This window comes from Canis lupus, chromosome 4 (assembly GCF_003254725.2).
Source record: "Canis lupus dingo isolate Sandy chromosome 4, ASM325472v2, whole genome shotgun sequence".
NCBI classification, from domain to species: Eukaryota; Metazoa; Chordata; class Mammalia; order Carnivora; family Canidae; genus Canis; species Canis lupus.
The window spans coordinates 2,815,236-2,834,560 of NC_064246.1; the positions used below are offsets into that span (position 1 = coordinate 2,815,236).

The 19,325-nt window shown below is 35.0% G+C and overlaps 1 protein-coding gene across 1 annotated transcript in view; it reads right to left on the reverse strand.

The window, feature by feature from the left end:
* Window positions 1-19,325, reverse strand: part of RYR2 (ryanodine receptor 2) — a 727,453-nt gene that overhangs the window by 375,560 nt on the left and 332,568 nt on the right. The window contains exons 11-12 of the mRNA XM_049108740.1: window positions 10,440-10,514; window positions 5,911-6,067 (exon numbers count right to left, since the gene is read on the reverse strand). Coding sequence (XP_048964697.1) covers window positions 5,911-6,067; window positions 10,440-10,514 — 232 coding nt within the window. The remainder of the gene's footprint in view (window positions 1-5,910; window positions 6,068-10,439; window positions 10,515-19,325) is intronic.

The window sequence follows — 19,325 nt, forward strand, 5'->3', positions numbered from 1 at the left end:
CATTGTATACTTTATAGTGACACAATATTATATATAATTATATCTCAACAAAGCTGGATAAAAGAAAACACTGGTTATATTATGAACTACTTTCCACTTTATTCTGTGTATTCTGAAAATATATAATTATCAACAATTGTTGAGTCTTCTGTCAAATATGAATTTGACATTGGGTATTGAGTGCTCATCTTAGTGTCAAAGATATCCCAATGACAATAAGAAAAAAATTGCTTCTTATATTAACTAGTAGAATGACTTTTTAAAGCCACTTTCACTTATAATTTTATGAAAGAATAATCTTAATGATTTGCTAAATTTTAAGAATATACTTTCAAAGAGGTCTCAACTGTCACAGATAAGGGACTGTAAATTTAAGTACAAACAATTTTTACTTCAGAATTTCCAAAACCATACCCTAAATCTAAAATAAAAGTTGATATTTTCAACTGACCTAGAAAGTTCAATTTTTTATCAATAGTTAATACTTGATTTGCAATACAATAGTTATGTCAATCAAGTCATTTATTAATTATATACTCAAAATACACTAAAAATCAAAGAAATGCTTTACAAAAAGAAATCTTTGCCTTCTAGAAACTGAAGTACTCATTATTTTTATTGGAAACTATTGGAATATAAATGGAATATATTGGAATGTAAATGTTTAAAATGTACACATTCACACAATGAAAATAAGTATAACAGCTAACAGCTTATTAAATGCCAAGGAATGTGCTAAGCACCCTATGTGCATTATCTTGTTTAATCCTTGATCAAGCCTTTGGAGCTTAGATACTATTTTTAATCTTCATTATGCAGATGACAGACTGAAGCTTCGATGAGTTATGTGGCACTTCCAGACTTTGGATATAAATACTAAAACTAACTAACTATTGGAAGTACTCATTATTTTTATTGGAAACTAACATAATAAAATATGTAAAGATATGACAAGCATTTTTAACCTGTCAAAAGCACTAAAGAAAAAAAAAAGCATCTTTAAGTGAATAGATATACGTAATACATACATATGCACACACCTTTAAGTGAACTCAACATTTATTTCAAAGACCAGTGTCCATGATCAAATATCGTAATTAAAAAAGGGACCAGAGGGGATCCCTGGGTGGCGCAGCGGTTTAGCGCCTGCCTTTGGCCCAGGGCGCGATCCTGGAGACCCGGGATCGAGTCCCACGTCAGGCTCCCAGTGCATGGAGCCTGCTTCTCCCTCTGCCTGTGTCTCTGCCTCTCTCTCTCTCTCTCTCTCTCTCTGTGACTATTATAAATAAATTAAAAAAAAAAATTTAAAAAAAAAAAAAAAAGGGACCAGAGAATCTATTCACACTATTTTCTCTAAAATCTTGACAATATAAGAACATCTTATTTTAAAAATATAGAATTTCATTTATAATTAGAGACTTTCGTTCTGTTTCAGTTGTTTCTAAGTTCAATGCTTCTTTGTTATGTAACTGCAGAAAACAACTTTCATCATAGATTTCGATTTTAATAATTAGCCCTTTTTAAATATCAAAAAATGTATATATTTGCCAATAACTGAAATACACACACATACACACAATATAGTTGCTTCTGAGTAAGGGAATATAATTTTATCCTTGCTACATTATTTAATTCCCTTTAAAATTCTTCTATGACTATTATACATAATAAAAAAGCAATTTTCGAAAGAAATGATAGAGTTACTATTTCTATATCATAGAAAGAATGTTATTATCTAATCTGCCAGTGATCTTAAAATGAAAATTCTGTGATTGTAGAAATAAAATATTTTCCTAGCTTTTTCCTCTACCTTCAGTACTCTCAACCATGTTATCATATATAATTATCATGGTGAATTTAAAAAGTAGAGTACAGGACAGTGAATTATTAACTACTTTCATATTAGAATGATTTAATAAGAGATTAGCTTCAGAGAAATTGAATAATTCGTTAAGAAGTACTTTCATTGGGATCCTTGCTCTCTACTAGTGTAATCTATGACAATACAAAGTTGCCAAAATCCAGAAACAGAATCCTTGAGCACAGAAGAAAGATCTAGCTAGTAACACATTTTCAAATGCCAGCTATACTCTAATACTGACAGAAAATTAGCAGACATATTTGGAGGAAAATGTTTCAAAAGGTACTATTTTTTTGAGTACTTCCATTTCTAAACATCCATCAAAAAAAAAAGTGCATAAAACCTATGTCCAAGAATGTCAATGCAATGATTGTTTTCTTCTTTAACTGATTGTTGCAAAAGAAATATGGCTATTGTTGTAACAAGCAAAATAGTCCAGAGATTTGTTTTTTAAAACTTAAATAAAAAATTTCCCCTACACTTAGTCTCATATGCCTTCCATCTGATCTTCTAAAGTACTCAAAATTAAAAGACTACTGTAGATCCTTCTACATATATCATATAATCATACACAAACACACAAGAATTTATTTTTTAAGTAAAAAAATAAGTTTTTAAAACTATATTACAATCTACCTTTTTAAAAAATCCAATAGTATTACAATGGATATCTTTCAAGATCAGTATATTCTGAGGGCTAATACCAACTTAGCTACCAACTATATATGTTGACTATCTGAGTCTTTTCCTATTTTTTTTTGCCATGATAAAGAATGATGAAGTTAGCTTGCACAGGTTTTATTTTATATCAGTAAAACAACCTCCCTTCATTAAGAAAAATTAAACTGTTAGTTCAGTGGCTATATGTACACAAGAAAGTTTAAAAATATGTTAATATACATTTCTCTTTTATATTTCCAATATCTGTTTGAATAACTTAGCCCGTTTTGCCACATGCATCCATTTACCTCCTGGAGAATCAAGATTACTATAGAAAGAATAAAAGGAGAAAGATAGCATCAATATTCAGATTTCTATAGCAACAGGATTTTTGGAGGCCACTGGAATATGGTTGTTACAGATATAATGAAAACAGAAAGATGAACTCAGTATTCAGATTTCTACAGCAAAAGGGAATTTTTGCCTGGCAGCCTATAGACAAGCGGGGTGGTATTTCAGTTGTGTGAGGCCCTGCAAGGTGAAGGGCACATCTCCAGGGCACATCTCCAGACTCCTGTGGCAGCCAGACAAGGGAGTTGGGGGGATGAGTAAACTAGTCGGTTCAGGGTTCCAAGCCTGCAGCTGAGCTGTAGTTCTTTAAACCGATCCTGGACAGGCAGTTTGGGGCAGAGATAACCTCCTGTCCAATGGCTCTTCTATGCTCCCAGCCCAGTGACTTGGACAAATGACTCATCCCTTCTGTCCTTGGTTCTCCCACCTGGGTGTCCTGATACTCAGTGATATCAGTTACAGAGAGTGCTCAGCTCTCTTGGCAGACTTACAAGAGGTAGAAATGCAGCAATTATTGAATTATTAATGAATATTAATACTAATATTAATACTATATCATTTTATTTGGTACATGGACTCGATAATTGTTACATCCTCAGTGAATTGCACTCTTTGATATCATTAAGTACTTTTGTTTCACTCTTTTTTGTGCCTGAATTTCTTCTCATCTGATATTAAATATGACACCCTTTGTTCCTGTTTGTATTTTCCTGGTATTCCTTTAGCCATCTTTTAATGTACAAACTTTCCAAATAAAATTGTTTTGGAGGTGTCTCTTAATGTCAGTGTAACTTATACTTCATGATCCACTATGAAATTTTTATTTTAAATTGTGATGTTAGCCCATTTTTATATACTGATAAGACAAACACACTGGCCTCCACTCTGTCATATTTTAGGTTTTCTGTTTTTAAATTTATCTGTTTTCCAGTTGTTTGCTATGTGGCCTATTATTTCTGTTGATTGTGGGTTTCTGTGGCTGTGTGTGTCCATGATTCTTGTTGCCTTGTCCTCTTTCTACTGGGATGGATTATGTAGGATGACAATGGTAGTATTTTCCTTTTTTTTTTTTTCTCACCAAATGCCCTCTCTTCTATCACCTTATTTTAGTAAATTTCATTGTACTCTACTGTTTTCCTTTTTTAAATATCTTAGAGCTCTTTTACCTGATTTTTCAGTTTTAAAAAGCATTACTGAGGCACCTGAGTCGCTCAGTCAGTTAAGCGTCTGCCTTTGGCTCAGGTCATGATCCTGGGGTCCTGGGATCGAGCCCCACATCCTGGCTCCCTGTTCAGTGGGGAGTTTGATTCTCCCTCTCCTTCTGCCCCTTCCCCCTGGCTCCTGCATGCACTCCCACTCTAGCTCGCTCCTTCTCTCTCTCCCTCTTACTATGTCTCTCTCTCAAATAAATAAATAAAATCTTAAAAAAATTACTTGCCTTCTGTTTCATGGGAGGCAATCAGAACACTTACTCACCTTACACTTTTTCCCTTTTGCCTCTAATTCCTGCTGGATTTTGTCTTTGTACATGCTATAGCTTGGAAAACTTTCCCAATGTCTTTCATTGTGATATGCCTGTTCAGGTTCTTTTACTTCTCTGGGATTTTATTTTGCCAAATTATATTTTGTTAAATTATATTTTGCTAGAGTGCTAAGCGTTTCCTTCAGTGTTTCTACTTTTCCTGCCCCAAAGCTGTATGATGTTTTAACAGGTACCATCGTTTTTACTCAAAAAGGACTTCTACCACCAGATAACTAATTCCTCTTTACTGAACTGAATTTTTTCCCCTTTTTGGACTGAGGTGTTATCAGTGGATATACTAGCAAACTCCCACTCTTCTGCTTAGTTAGGCTTGAGAAAGAAGCCAATCAACATCAAGCTCATTCATTCACAATGAGACCAACTGTGCTTCCCAACTATAGAGACAAAGAGCAACTATCCACCAGGGGTCCATACAGCATTCAGAGCCCCTCTGTGGGTACATGCAACAAATATACACCTGTGAGCCCTATCTGAGATAGTCCACTGGGGTTTACCAGCTTTGACTCTATTTTCACAATACAGAATAGGGATTGACAGGGCTGCTTCTTCTGGAGATTTCTGGGGAACTCAAGAGTCCAGAGCATATTCCCTCACCCTGTACACTACAAAGTAGGAGAATGGCACTAGGGATGTGTACTCAGTCTAATGTCTTCTCAAAGTTACTCCTGAACTCACCCAACCTTGCTACTAGCTATAATAGGGGCATCAGGTTTTGCATCTCTGTGATAAAAGCTAATCAGTAATCTGGCCCTATTCCTATCATTATGCTCAAGTTTCACATTCTTCATTAAACGAAGGACATAAATATATAATTATAATAATAATGCATACAATAGATGCTTGGCATCTGTCAACTCAACATGTGATTTTCAACCATTCCAGAGACACCTCATTGTTCAGGACATTTGTTATTTTGCTGAAGCATGAGTAGGAATCCATATTGCATTGTGGGTTGTCTAGGGACCAGTCATGAAGCACTGAGGGGACCAGCTGTGCTGGAGTACTGGCATTCCAACTTGACTTTGATGCACATGTATTTTTTCCTATTCTATTCATCATTTGGTTCAGAGGGATTCTCACTAGATATCTAAGGAGTTTTCTTAGAGGTTCCCCCCCGCCCCGCCTACAAATGATTCAAAAGAAGAAAGGTCGGCATATAAGACAGGATGTGTAAATGTGCCTTTGAGGTTCTGACATTCTTTACCATCATAATGTTATAGGATAACAGCATGAGCTTTGTGCCAACTATGCTTGTCAAAGCCTAAGTAAACAGAAACAAGCGAGATGAATGTGTTATATGTAAACAACCAAAGAACTATAACTCAGGTGAGACACCTGGGCAGGTTTTAGTGGTTTAGGAAATGACTATTATTGGAAAGGAATGGATGGAAGAAAAACCAGAAATTTAGAAATAGATGTAAATTTAGAAATAAATGTAAAGAAATGTGGTTGGGACATACTTGCAGGTACTTCAACATGATATTTTCTGTCTTACCTTGGAAGATCGGAAGGTAAATGCTGTTGATTTTACATCTGCGTTTTCTTTGTCCATGAGTAGAAGGCTTTTGTCTTCCATGAGACTCAAGTATTTTCCTGTTGTGACATGGCGTAGTCGGAAAGGCTGGCCCCATCTTATGTGGCTTCCACTCCACCTAACAAACATAGTTAAGACTTGATCCAATAGCATCCACAATCATAGGAGAAAAAGCAATTAAAAGGTATGTGTTGGGAAAGTGAACTTTGCCTAACATATATTGTCTTATTCAACATTCCTCAAAACCTTGTGATGTTGGTGGTATGAATTTGACTCCACAAATAACAAAATGATTATCCAGAATCATTAAGTAATGGTCAATGCTACACAACTAATAGTAAATGGAAGCATAATTTAACTCAAGGAGTTTGACTTTAAAATATAATGCCATCTGTACTATATACTACCGCATGCAAAGATGACTAAGGACTTGTGGTCCAAGTTAACATTGAATCACTAGTCACAGACAAAGAAATTTTAAGTTTAAAGAATACTTTAGAATTTACTAGTTAAAAACTTTTGTTGGATTTGCAGGCTTGAAAATTATAGTGGTAATTCAGTCAATGCCTAATTGTAACTAACTGGAACTCACACATATAAATTACAGTATATATGTACTCAAAATCTGTTCCTATGCATTGAAAGTTAATCATGTGAAATAACCGTATCATTAAAAACTGATCAACAAAAAAGATAAACCAAGAAAATAAGAATTCTAAAAAGGTCAAGAGAGAAAAAAAAAGAAACACTACAATGCAAGTAAACAGAACATACAAACTAAGGTTGCAGAAAAAAGATAAAAAGCAAAGTTATGATCATTAAAATCTGCTTTGTAAAATGACTTTCAGACAGGGTAGAAAAAAATCAACACACACACCATCCTTGTTTCAGACAGCACTGTGTTTACTGAAAGTTACATGTATCTGATCCTTGTACTCACTACAGTAAGGAAGAAAAACAAGGCTCTGATATGTACAACTTTCAGTGAATGTGGTGATGCGCAAAACCAGACAGCCTCTTATCACTGATAAAAAATACAGTGAAAATAAAATAATTTTTTAAAGAACTAAAAATAAATGAATGAAAAAGTTTGATCATGCATATAAATGCAAAAGGAACAAGTCCTGGTAAAGATGATATTAAAAAAGTAGAACTTAAGGCAAAAAGCAGAAAGGGGATACAGTTAGGTATTTTATAAGGAGAAAAAACATACTCTAAAAAGAATGTATGTCATGAAGCTCCACATGTCATTGGCAAAAAGAAAATGACACCAAAGGAAGATAATTACAGTGGAACAGTACAACAGAAACAATTACAGTGGAAGCTTTTATCATTGTGTAATGAATCAAACAGACAAAAAATGAAGATACGGAGAATTTTAACATGATTTTATCAATTAATAAACTTGTTTTAATACAAGGTCATTCAAAAGGCCATCAAAAAAATGTAGGGTCTTTTGTATTCTACAAATTGAGAATACTTTCTTCAAATTCATCAATCTTTATAAATTGTAAGTCAATTTTATGCTTATTCCTAACTTGAATTTTTCAATTAGAAAATTAGCAGGGAAAATTAACAGTAGAATGATACTGGGATAAGACCATTATTACATGGATTTGTTTATGAAGGTAATTAATTTGCACAAGTCCTTCAACTAAAACAATAACCATGTACCAATAAACCTTCTAATAACACAGTATTGTCAAAAATGAAATTAAAATTTGTTTACCAACAATAGAATATTAAATTATTTCTAGTCTGGTAAATGAACAAGCTTTGTTTATTCCCCTCTTATAAAATAAGTATATTCTTTGCACATGCCATGAAAAACAATTATTTTTAATACTCCCATTATTTGAAGAACCATCTAAATGTTTTTCCTAGGTAATGACTTATCTTAATCATCATACAAAACAACTTCATTTCAAAATAGTTCGAAATTTTGACCAAGTAATATTTTGTACCAGATTCTGGTAGAGGGTATTCTGGATACTATGTACAAATCTACTTAATTAGGGAACATACTTACAAACACTCTTTTCAAGTCACCAAGAGGATTATGTAAGAAATGGAATGAATTTGGCCATTTATCAGCAAAACACTGTAAAGTCTAAGCATATTTCCTTTAGCATACAGCCATCCAAATTAGCTGGCCTCTAATGCCCATGGACAAGCCCAGGATAATCAAAGGGCAGCAAATATTTAGTAAACTAAAAACAGTAACATAGTAATGCAAAGCAGTTTCCTATGGTAACACAGCAAACCAAAGCATCTCTCATCTTTAAATGGCTGAAAAACTACCTGCTCCACCTGCTGCTGTTTAGTGTCCTTTGCTGTCATGGGGATTCCAGGCAGTCAGTGGAGCCACAAACACTGTGGCCCTGACATGCACCCTCTCACCTCTGGCTGACCAGGAGATCAGGCTCTTTCTGGATTCTCAGTTATCTACTATAAAGTTAAAACAGACCCCACACTTCCCATTTCAAACTTCAAACACTAGGCAACAGTAGTTAAAAAGCATCAAGACCGCATAATAGAAGGATGTGCAGAACAATCTAAATTTATGTCATTACAGTTCATCAAAAACAGCATTGACAATAAAAAACTCTGGTTTACAAGAGTTCTCATCCTTCTTTTTTTTTTAACCTACAAAATGAGACAGATTTAGGACCTTGTTTGTTCAAAACAACTAAACCAACTAACCCATTTCTTTAAGCACATAATAACAAAAGGGAGGCATATCAATAAATTTGAAAACACATCTGGAGTCTGTTTTATAATGGCAACAACACCTATCTAAACTTCACCTTTATTGACTCATTTTGCTAATTAGCTTGTCATTTTCATAAAACACAAGGTAAAGGAAATTCAAATATATATTTAAAACCCCTTTCCCTGAATTTTCTGAATAATTTATGAAACACATAAAAGCTCTGAGCTCTCCTCCCTTTGTTTTATAAGGCCACCACTTCTTTTTCCATCTTATTAAGAGATATATTTCTAATAAAATTTTACTTTTAAGTTCAATGTTTACCAGAGTTTTAACATTTAAGTGGATTTTATCAACTATGAGCTATATAGAAGAATTTATTATCAGTTAATTAATAATTAATGGAGTTAATATAGAAGAACTTTTTAAAGTTACAGACATTATCATTGGAAATACAAAAAATATAAATTATTTTATATATCTTTTTGTTGCAGAGGCATATGCTAGAGTAACAAAGTCTTTCAATCATAAAAAATATGATTTGGGATAAAAAATTCTGTCATGGGAGAGTAACAAATATGATGATGATGAGAAAGAGTATATAATTTCTACTATTCAAAAAGACTAAGTGCAAGTATTTTAAATAAACAAAGATGGGTATTAAATCATAGCAGTAATTAGAGACAATGAGATACTTTTAAAAGAGTGGTATAACTTTCATTTTAAAATATCACTACTTCTAATACACCATAAGTTACATTTTACGCATCTATTAAAACTGGTAATAAAAAAGCTTGATAATGAAAAATTAATGCATTGGGATATATAAGCAAAAATGACTAAAGACCATTAAACTATTTTAATCATCATTAGATAAGCATTAATCTCAAAATATTAGGTCTACAAAGATAGCTATTCTATACTAAGATAGTTCCCTACATCCATTCATGGAAGCTATAACCTTAAATCAATCATTTCCTAAAAGTTTAATGTAATTGGGAACAAACACACTGGAAACTTATTGCTTTTTAGGCAAAGGAATGAACCTTTCCATAATCAAAAAAAAAAAAAAAAACTGGTGAATATTTTAATTCTATTTAAAAATAGTTCAAAATTACACCTTGATCACCAATATTGCATTTATTACAGGAATTAAAAGTCAACATCTGAACAACTTTTGAAGTCACCAAAAAGAAAAAAGAAAGAATGCAAATACATATATTTGTTTGTTTCTGTAATGAACAAATGCACAGTAACTTCATATTGCAATCCAGATTCCTTACTTGGCTACCAAGATATTTGTAAATAAAGATAGTGACTGCCAGTAAGGACCCTTGTAATCTCGTTCATGCTCAAGTTTCTTGTTTTATATGTGCCTTTAGAAGGTTAAATCCAGACACTGTCAGACCTGAAATGTGTAACAGGCTTGCAAACCATTTTTCCTGTTTCCAAACCTTATATCACTCTGTCTTAGGAACACCTTCTGCCAGGAGATGCACAGACGGGGATGAGAGGATGTTACCAAAATAAATCAAAGTAAAGACAAGAGCAGATAATATAGAATCACTGCATACTTCCTGGTGAATTTAGCCTAAGAAACCAAAATAAAGGTAGGCAAAAGGGCAAGAGGACAGACAAACTCTCCACCACTTTCTCAGTGTCTCATTTGCTTCTTTGCTGTAGTTGTTAGTGTGAGCTTTCATGGAAATGCATAAGTCCTCAGCATTGGAAGTATCTAGTACACTTGAAGCACATGGCTGCATTTACAAGTTCTACTTACGCAACTCTTAGTGTCTCTAGCCTCCACAGGGAACGTGCATGAACAGATACAGCACCACCTTCATAGTGAACAGTTCTGGTTAAAAAGGAAAGAAAAAAAAAGCTCAATTTTAACATGTGTCAGTCTTGAACTCAATTATCTCAAGCTAATGAAAAGAGATAAGCAAATGGAAAGCCTATGGATAAAGTTATACTTTTTGGCATGAGACAGTATAGCTGGAAATAAAAATAACAGAAATAAGTGTAACAGTGATCACTGTAAATTTGCCTTGAATAAACACTTAATTTAAACATATTCATTAATCATTTTCTTCCTCTACTCCCATTCATTTCCTCTCCCTCTTCCCTGCTCACCTCTTCCCCTGTCTGACTCTGCCTCCATCTCTCCCCACCAGTGAATACCTTCACTTATTTAACTTAGGTGCATAAAAATACTCAGCTATGCGCTTACATATACTTTAATATCTGATTATCACAACATATAATTGATTATTAAACCACATATAATTATTTGTGGTTCTAAATTCTATTGTAGATATATTAAACATTGTAAAGAAATGTAAGAACATACTAATTTCAATGTTTTATTACAACACTTTGCAAAATGACAAAGATAGAAAAGTATAAAGATCACCAAAAATATGATCATCAGCAAAGAAAGTGACACACACAATGACTCTGAATAAGTATCACATATACCCAACTTCCAGAGCTCACATAATAATTTGTTAATATAGTAGAAGTAATGCTATATACATTATCCAAATTGAACTCCGTACCAACCCGTTGAGACAGTTTTAAGGAAGCCATTGCTTATGCATGCTCTCTGTTTCTTCCCTGAGACTCAGTCTCTGTCTCTACAGAATCTCTTTCATCATTCAAACACACATAACCCTATCCTGTCTCAAATTACACCATATTCTCCTCTCCTGGTCACCCCCATTATGTGCCGGAAAATCACCCTCTCACTTCACCGTGCATTCCAATCTTGCTTTCAGACTCACTTCTCCAATGAAACAGATTTGCTAAGACCACCAAATGATATTCATGGTCCCAAATCCAACAGACTGTTGTTGATTTGTTTTTGTTTTTTTTTTAAGATTTTATTTATTTATTCATGAGAGACAGACAGAGAGAGAGAGGCAGAAACACAGGCAGAGGGAGAAACAGGCTCCATGCAGGGAGCCCGATGTGGGACTCGATCCCTAGTCTCCAGGATCAGGCCCTGGGCTGAAGGTGGTGCTAAATCGCTGAGCCACCCAGGCTGCTGTGTTGATTTGTTTTTTAGAGTTTTTTTACACTGTGGAAAAATCTACTGTCTTGATAGTTTTTCAAACACCATTCTGACCTGCTTTTCCTATCATGTATTTTCCTATCATGATATTCCATCCTATTGTTATTATGGAAATTTTCAAAAATACACGAAAGTAAAAAATTATTATAATAAATCCCCATATACCTAGCACACAGTGTCAGCAATGATCAATACAAGGCCAATTTTGTTTTACCCATAACTTCTAGCTACCCCTCCACATACAACTACAAAAAACTCCTATATATATATATCATATATATACACACACACATATTATATACACATACACATAAAATTCATCTTTATGAAATCTCCACTCTGTTCAAATTTTCCCAAAAATGTTTTTCTGTTGCTCTTTCAAATCCATATCCAAACAAGATGCACAAAAACAGTTAAGTATCTTAAATGTCTTTTAAGAACTATTCTTCTTTTTTCCTTGTTGGCATTATGTATTGTTTGTCTGGAGTTTCTACATTCTGGATATTTCTGATGACATTCTCACAATGTTTTTTAACATGTACCCCTAAAATTGTAGTTACATATCTAGATCCAGTGTTTTATACTCCTTACTATGTCACATCTGGAGGTAATAGTGACTACTTATTGATCTTTCTATATTAAAATTGTTGGTAGGGTCACAATCACCTTGATCCATCCTTTATAAAAGTTTTAGGTGTACCAATGAACAATGTCATAGATAGTTCCCTACATCCATTCATGGAAGCTATAACCTTAAATCAATCATTTGGTTTTCAATCATGGCTAAAGATATAATTATGTGGATAGGTTTTCAAAATGTGATGCCATGGGATCCCTGGGTGGCACAGCGGTTTGGCGCCTGCCTTTGGCCCAGGGCGCGATCCTGGAGACCCGGGATCGAATCCCACATCAGGCTCCCAGTGCATGGAGCCTGCTTCTCCCTCTGCCTGTGTCTCTGCCTCTCTCTCTCTCTCTCTCTCTCTGTGACTATCATAAATAAATAAAAAAATTTAAAAAAAAAATAAAATAAAATAAAATGTGATGCCATGCCCTCACCAATGACCAATTAAACTAAATCTGGAGTCAGGATTTTTATTTAGAGATTTTCTTGGGCAGCTCCAGTGGCCTAGAGGTTTAGTGCTGCCTTCAGCCCGGGTGTGATCCTGGGGACCTGAGATCAAGTTCCATGTCAGGCTCCCTGCATGGATCCTGCTTCTCCCTCTGCCTGTGTCTCTGCCTCTCTCTCTCTCTCTCTCTCTCTCTCTGTGTGTGTGTGTGTGTCTGTCTGTCATGAATAAATAAAATCTTAAAAAAAATAAAAAATAAAGATTTTCTTTATGTACTTGACAGAGAGAGAGAGAGTGCAAGCAGGGAGAGTAGAAGGCAGAGGGAGAAGCAGGCTCCCCACTGAGCAGGGAGCCTGATTGTGGGGCTTGATCCCTGGACCCTGAAATCATGACCTGAACAAAGGCAGACACTTAACTGACTGAGCCAACCAGGTGCCCCTGGAATCAGGATTTTTAAAAGCTCTCCAACTGGTGGTAGTGAGAAAGTAATGTCTGAAAATCATAGTTCAGATCAGTTTCTAAACAACAGCACTACTGATATTTTGGGCCAGATAATTCTTTGCTGTGGGTGGCTGTCCAGTGCACTATACGGTGTTCACTGATCCCTGCCCCCTACCAACCAAATGCCAGCAGCAGCTGTCTCCTCTATCCCCCACCCCGCTTGTGATAACCAAAAATGTTCCCAGATGTTACCAAATATCTTCTGGGGGACAAAACCACCCCCACTGTTGAGCCACTGGAATAGGTTAGTGGCTCTAAATCTTTAGTGAATATCAGAATGATCTTGCAGGCTTTTTAAAATAAATATTTCAGGGCATCCCCTGCCCCTAAGTTCCCAATTCAGTAGATGTAGGGCAAGGTGCAAGAATTTGTATTCCTACTAAGTTCCATGACCTTGGCGCAGCTGGTCCACATTCTGAGAACCACTGGATTAGAATCATTAGTTTACTAAGGCAGTGATTCTTAGCCTTGGTTGTATATTAGAATCACGTGGAAAGCTTTAAAAACCTCAAAGCACAGATAATTTTCAGGCAAATTAAATCAGAATCTGGCTATATACTTAAAAATAACAAATGACAAAATATAGAGGTATGTGTGTATACATATATAGACAGACACACAAAGAGACAGATTTTTAAATCAGTCTGACCTTTAAAAAAGATCTTGTATGCAGCCATAAAGAAAATTTTTTCAGATTTTTTTTAAACTAAAGCTCTTTACTCACCATATTTTCTAATTATAACCAATTACACTAGGAAAATAAATACTAAAAATATTTTTATAATTTACCAACCTGGAGAACTCAGAAGCTCTTGTAAATAATTCATGGGTCAAAGAAGAAATAGGAATTACATCCTATCTAGTATGCAATGAGGATAAGAACACTTCATAAAAAGTCTAGGATTCATAGGCAAACTTTGAAAAATTTAGGCCTGTAATCCTTTAATTATTAAAGAAGTAATGAAAACAAAATTCAAGAGCTGTCTGAACAGATTAAACAGAGAACAAAATAAATCAACAGAAAATTAAAAGAAGGGATTCTATGACATATTATTAAGTATGAGACTACAAATGATATACATTTTCTGTACAACAATAAACCTACTGCATATACATATGTATAATGCAGAAATATTCTCTGTATGAACATAGAGAAAGCTGCTGAATGATGAATACCAAGCTAGTAATACCAATTACATAATAAAGGTTATGTAGGAGCTAAGCTTAAGAATTAAATGGACTCTAAGATACAAATAGCATGAATAATGTTTATATACAATTGTATATATTATACATCATAAAGTATATGAAGAATTATCCTTCAAATGTTTTATTCTTTCATTACTTTTCCTTTATTAATTGAATTTTACAATGATATTTTATTATTTGTATAATTAGAAATCTAATGATATTTTAACTTAAAGGGAAATTAATATTTACAACACAAATATAAAGTCAAAAGGAAAGTTGGATCCACCTTCCTACCTGAAATACTTTTAGGTCTAACTGATTGGCTTCCTGAATATCTTCTGAAAGGACTTGCTGCCTTTAATTATTTCTTTAAATGTTTCATTGGCAGCATAAAAAATCTGATGACTTACAATTCTTCGTTGCCAACCTGGGAAATCTTTGCTATATACAGAGTCTCCCCATGTAAGTACATGGCATGTCATTGGTTGCCCAATCAATCAATTATTCATAAGTTATTTTGACTGAAAACTGGCCTCCCAGTATCAAGATCTTAATATAATAAAAATCAGTCCATCATAAATCACATAAGGACATTTAAAATTATTTAGAAATTGGTCTACCTGGACAGATACACCCATTCTTGGAAGGGAACATCCCTTTTCCCTGCAATGTGTCTTAAGTATCCAATCAGAATCCAGGAAAACAATTGTTTCAAAGACCCACAACTTTACCAAATTGATATTAGAGACCATATTTAAACTCATACAACTAAATGATCATAATCATAGCAAATGCTTTATCAATAGGAAGATCAGAGAGAAAGATTCTCTAAGAAAGTGAGCAGACCCAGAGCAACAGCATCTTTGTTGTTCAGCATCCCGGGAGATTTCAATGCAAACAGTGGCAATGATATCAAAATTTAAGGGAAGGTCAACTGGATATGAAACACAGGGCATTTGCAGCTCTCTGTTCACTGAAACATTATTTTTGTAGTGAACCACAACAATGTTAACACTAATAAGAAAAAAAGATGTGTTAAGAGAACTGGCCATTGATATCATTCGTAACAGAATTTTTTTTCAAAGAATCTTCCACCTCATAAATCAGAAAATTCAAAGCCACTATAATTTCACTGACTATGAATTTTTTAAATACACACACCTAATAACCAATCATGTGTGCCTTATTCAATAATACTCTGAAAAATTCCAGGCTTCCAGCTGTAACTTATGCCTACATAACACATTATCTCCCTATATGATACACTTCATTAAGGAGCTCCTATTTCAGGTTGATGACATAAAGTTGCCTGAATAGGCTCTTTCAGGTTATTCTTCCAATTAGTATAAATTCTTCCTATTATGTCATCAATTCCACTTCCTGTAAGTATTCTGTTGTCCACTGAAGTAAAAGTAATGAGCTATTTCTGCATTTTCAGCTTATAAAATATAATTTAAGACTAATCTCAATTGTCCAACAACTTATTTCTCAGTAAAGAGCAGGCACTTTGACAGCCAGGATAGGTCATCTTCAGAATTTCAGGCCCAGAAAAAGCTAACATTAGCATAATAATAAAAGCACAGTCCTTAGGAGCTCTTCACAGCATGACATTTTGGCATATATTGGTATATATTTATAAGAATTTTATAAGATACACAATTCCAATTAGTGGATTTTCACACGGAACCATAAAACACAATTAATAAAAGATTCAATGCACTAAAGAGAACCCTTCACCTTGCAAGGAAACTACTTTTTTTTTTTCACTTTGTGAGTGCTGCCACAGAGTACCTTCCTTGGTGAATAATCATAATTATTTGCTCCCACCTATGACAAGGCATTGAAATGTGGACATATCACTCTCATGCTTGATTGTGACTAGCTTTCTGAAGATGTCATTTCTTTGTATAAACTTGTGCAAAGTCAATGAATTCCTCCGTGACTCATTTCTTGACACACAAAATGAAGCTAATGGTCATTGGATGACTGTGAGGAAGAAAGGGAAGATAGAACCCATGGAGACCTCTCAGAAGAGTCCTTACACAGCAAATGGAGCTCCGAGGGTGTGGAGGAAGAGGATGGTGCCATATTCAATCTTTCCAAATATGGAGTTAAAGACTCAATACTGCTTGTTCAATTGAACTGATGATAGTATCATATACTCATTTATATGCAAACGTATAGTAAGTCCTAAATTTTAAAATTGCTCAGGACAACATGAAAAGGAAATAAAGCCATGATTCAGACAACCTCCTTTTTAGATTCTTCTACCATACAAGTGTGTGATTCTACCATTCAACTTCAGCAGTGATCTGCATACTCCTTTTGCTTCCGTTAGTTCTATGTATCAAATAAAATTATTCATTTGATATCTTTGTGGTCTCGAAATTCACATACAAATCAATATGACTTTTTTTGGCATCTAATACTAGAGAAAACTCAACCTCTGAAAAGATTATACACATTACATGGATTAAAAAATACTTTTTTTTCCCTAGCCACCTGCTCTCTCTTGTAAAGGTGTAATCCTGAAGGCACATTCACTTGGGCTGTCAGCACAGGACTGCCACACGTCTTTGGGACTGCTGGTTGGAACTGATGGCCCATCCAAGACTTTCACAGCCACCATGAATAGGAGTTCTAGAACAGGGCCTGGAAAACTCTTCTAATGAAGAGCTAGACAGTAAACACTTTAGACTGAATGGGCCATATGTTTTTTGTTTCATACTACCTAACTCTGAAAGCATGTTAATGGACAATATGTAAAAAAATGTGCATGTCTATGTTCCAATAAAACTTAATTTGGAAGAATAGTCAGGGGGCTGGATTTGGCCCACACACCACAGTTTGCAAAGCCTGGTCTAAAATATCCTGGTCACATTATTGGTAATTTTAATCTCAGAGAAAACCAGCTAGATGAAATCTGAGGTCTGAAGTTTTTTATAAGTATATTAGGGTTCTTCAGAGAATCAATAGGATATAGACATTTCTTTTTTTTAAGATTTTATTTATTTGAGAGAGCAAGTAAGCACACAAGTGGGGGAAAGGGGCAAAGAGAGAAGCAGAATCCCCACTGAGCAGGGAGCCCAACACAGGGCTCAATCCCAGGACCCTGGGATCATGACCTGAGCTGAAGGCAGATGCTTAAACAACTGAGTCACACAGGCTCCCCACAGATAACTCTTAACATATATAGGGCTTATATATAACATGCATGATAAAAAGAAGAATGATAAAATACCATTAATCATTAAAATAATAAACATTATAAAGTATTATAAATATACAAAGTCCATAGACCTGAGAACCAGGAGAGCCAATGGTGTAGTTCTAGTCCAAAGAGTTCCAGTCCGAAGAGTGATAGGTTCAAGGGCCAAGAAGACCTGAAATTTCAGTTTTCTGCTTTACTCAGTCTAGCAACTTAAATACTAAAGTCATAAAAAAAAAATACTAAAGTCATAAAAAAAAAAAATCACCCTGATAGAAACACCCAGAGTAAGTCTTATCAAATACCTGGGCACTCTGTTGCCCTGTGAAGCGAATACATAAAATTAAACATCACAATAATTAATTGAGAGAAAATTCATTTTTTCTACCTTGAATCATATTTCTAAGTCTGGGAATAGCAGCTACATTGTGATTGATTCTTCTTCTTCCCAGGATAACTACAGATAAGTTCAATGTTTCATAACACTTGGCTCATCCCCAAACACTTAAGTCTGATCAGTGAAGTATGAGCAATATATCTGAATTACAAAAAAAGAATAATTAGAGCATTTTCAATATCTCCTTGTTTCTTTTCTTTTGTTATCCTCATTCCTAAAGTGACATCACCCAGGAATTGTTAGTTTTCTACCATTGTGTAATAACTTACCACTGACTTCTTAGTTGCAAACAATACCCATGTATCATGCAATAGCCTTTAGGTTGGAAGTCTGGATATGGCATAGGTGGGTTCCATTCTCAGGGTCTCACAGGCTGAAATCAAAATGTTGGTTGGGGCTGTGTTCTTGGGTGGAGCTCAGGGTATTCTCTTAGGCTCACTGGTGGTTGATAGAGGTCAGTTGCTTCAGCTGTATGGTTCCTGTTTTCTTGCCAGCTGTCAGGTGGGGATCTCTTTCAACAACAAAAGATTGCCCTCAGATCCTGGCCCCATGGACTGCTCCATAGACCATCTCACAACATAGTGGCTTACTCCTTCGAGGCTGGCAGGACAACCTTTTTCACACTTTGAGTCTTCAGCAAGCTCAGTCCCTTTCATTACAGGCTCACTTCATTAGGTCAGGCCCACTGAAGAAAATCTCCCTTTTGATTAACTCAAGGTCAGCAGACTGGGAAACTTAATTACATTTGCAACATCTTTCCAGCTTTGTTATATAAGGTTATGTAATCATGGGTGCAAAATCCACCACACTCATAGCCTCACCACACACAAAAAGGAGAGGATTATGTAGAGCATATACAGCAGGGGGCAGAAATCTTGGGAGGGACCACAGCACTTCAATCTTCCTTCCGCAGACTTCCTTCCAAGGCAGACTGATGTGGGACTCCATCCCAGGTCCCTGGGATCACAACCTGAGCCAATGGCAGATGCTTAACCACTGAGCTACCCATGTGCTCCCCTATATAGTTTTTAAAAATCTTGGTTTTTTAAAATTTTACTTAACAGTCTTTACAAGTTTTCTCATATTTACCTTCTTTCTGCTCTCGTCTACCCTTTCTGTATCTACAAAATTATATCGGAGATAATTTTCTTCTACTTGAAGAACCCTCTAATATTTCCTTTGCTGTGGGTTTGCTGGTAATACATTTCCTCAGCTTTGTCTTTTAAAAG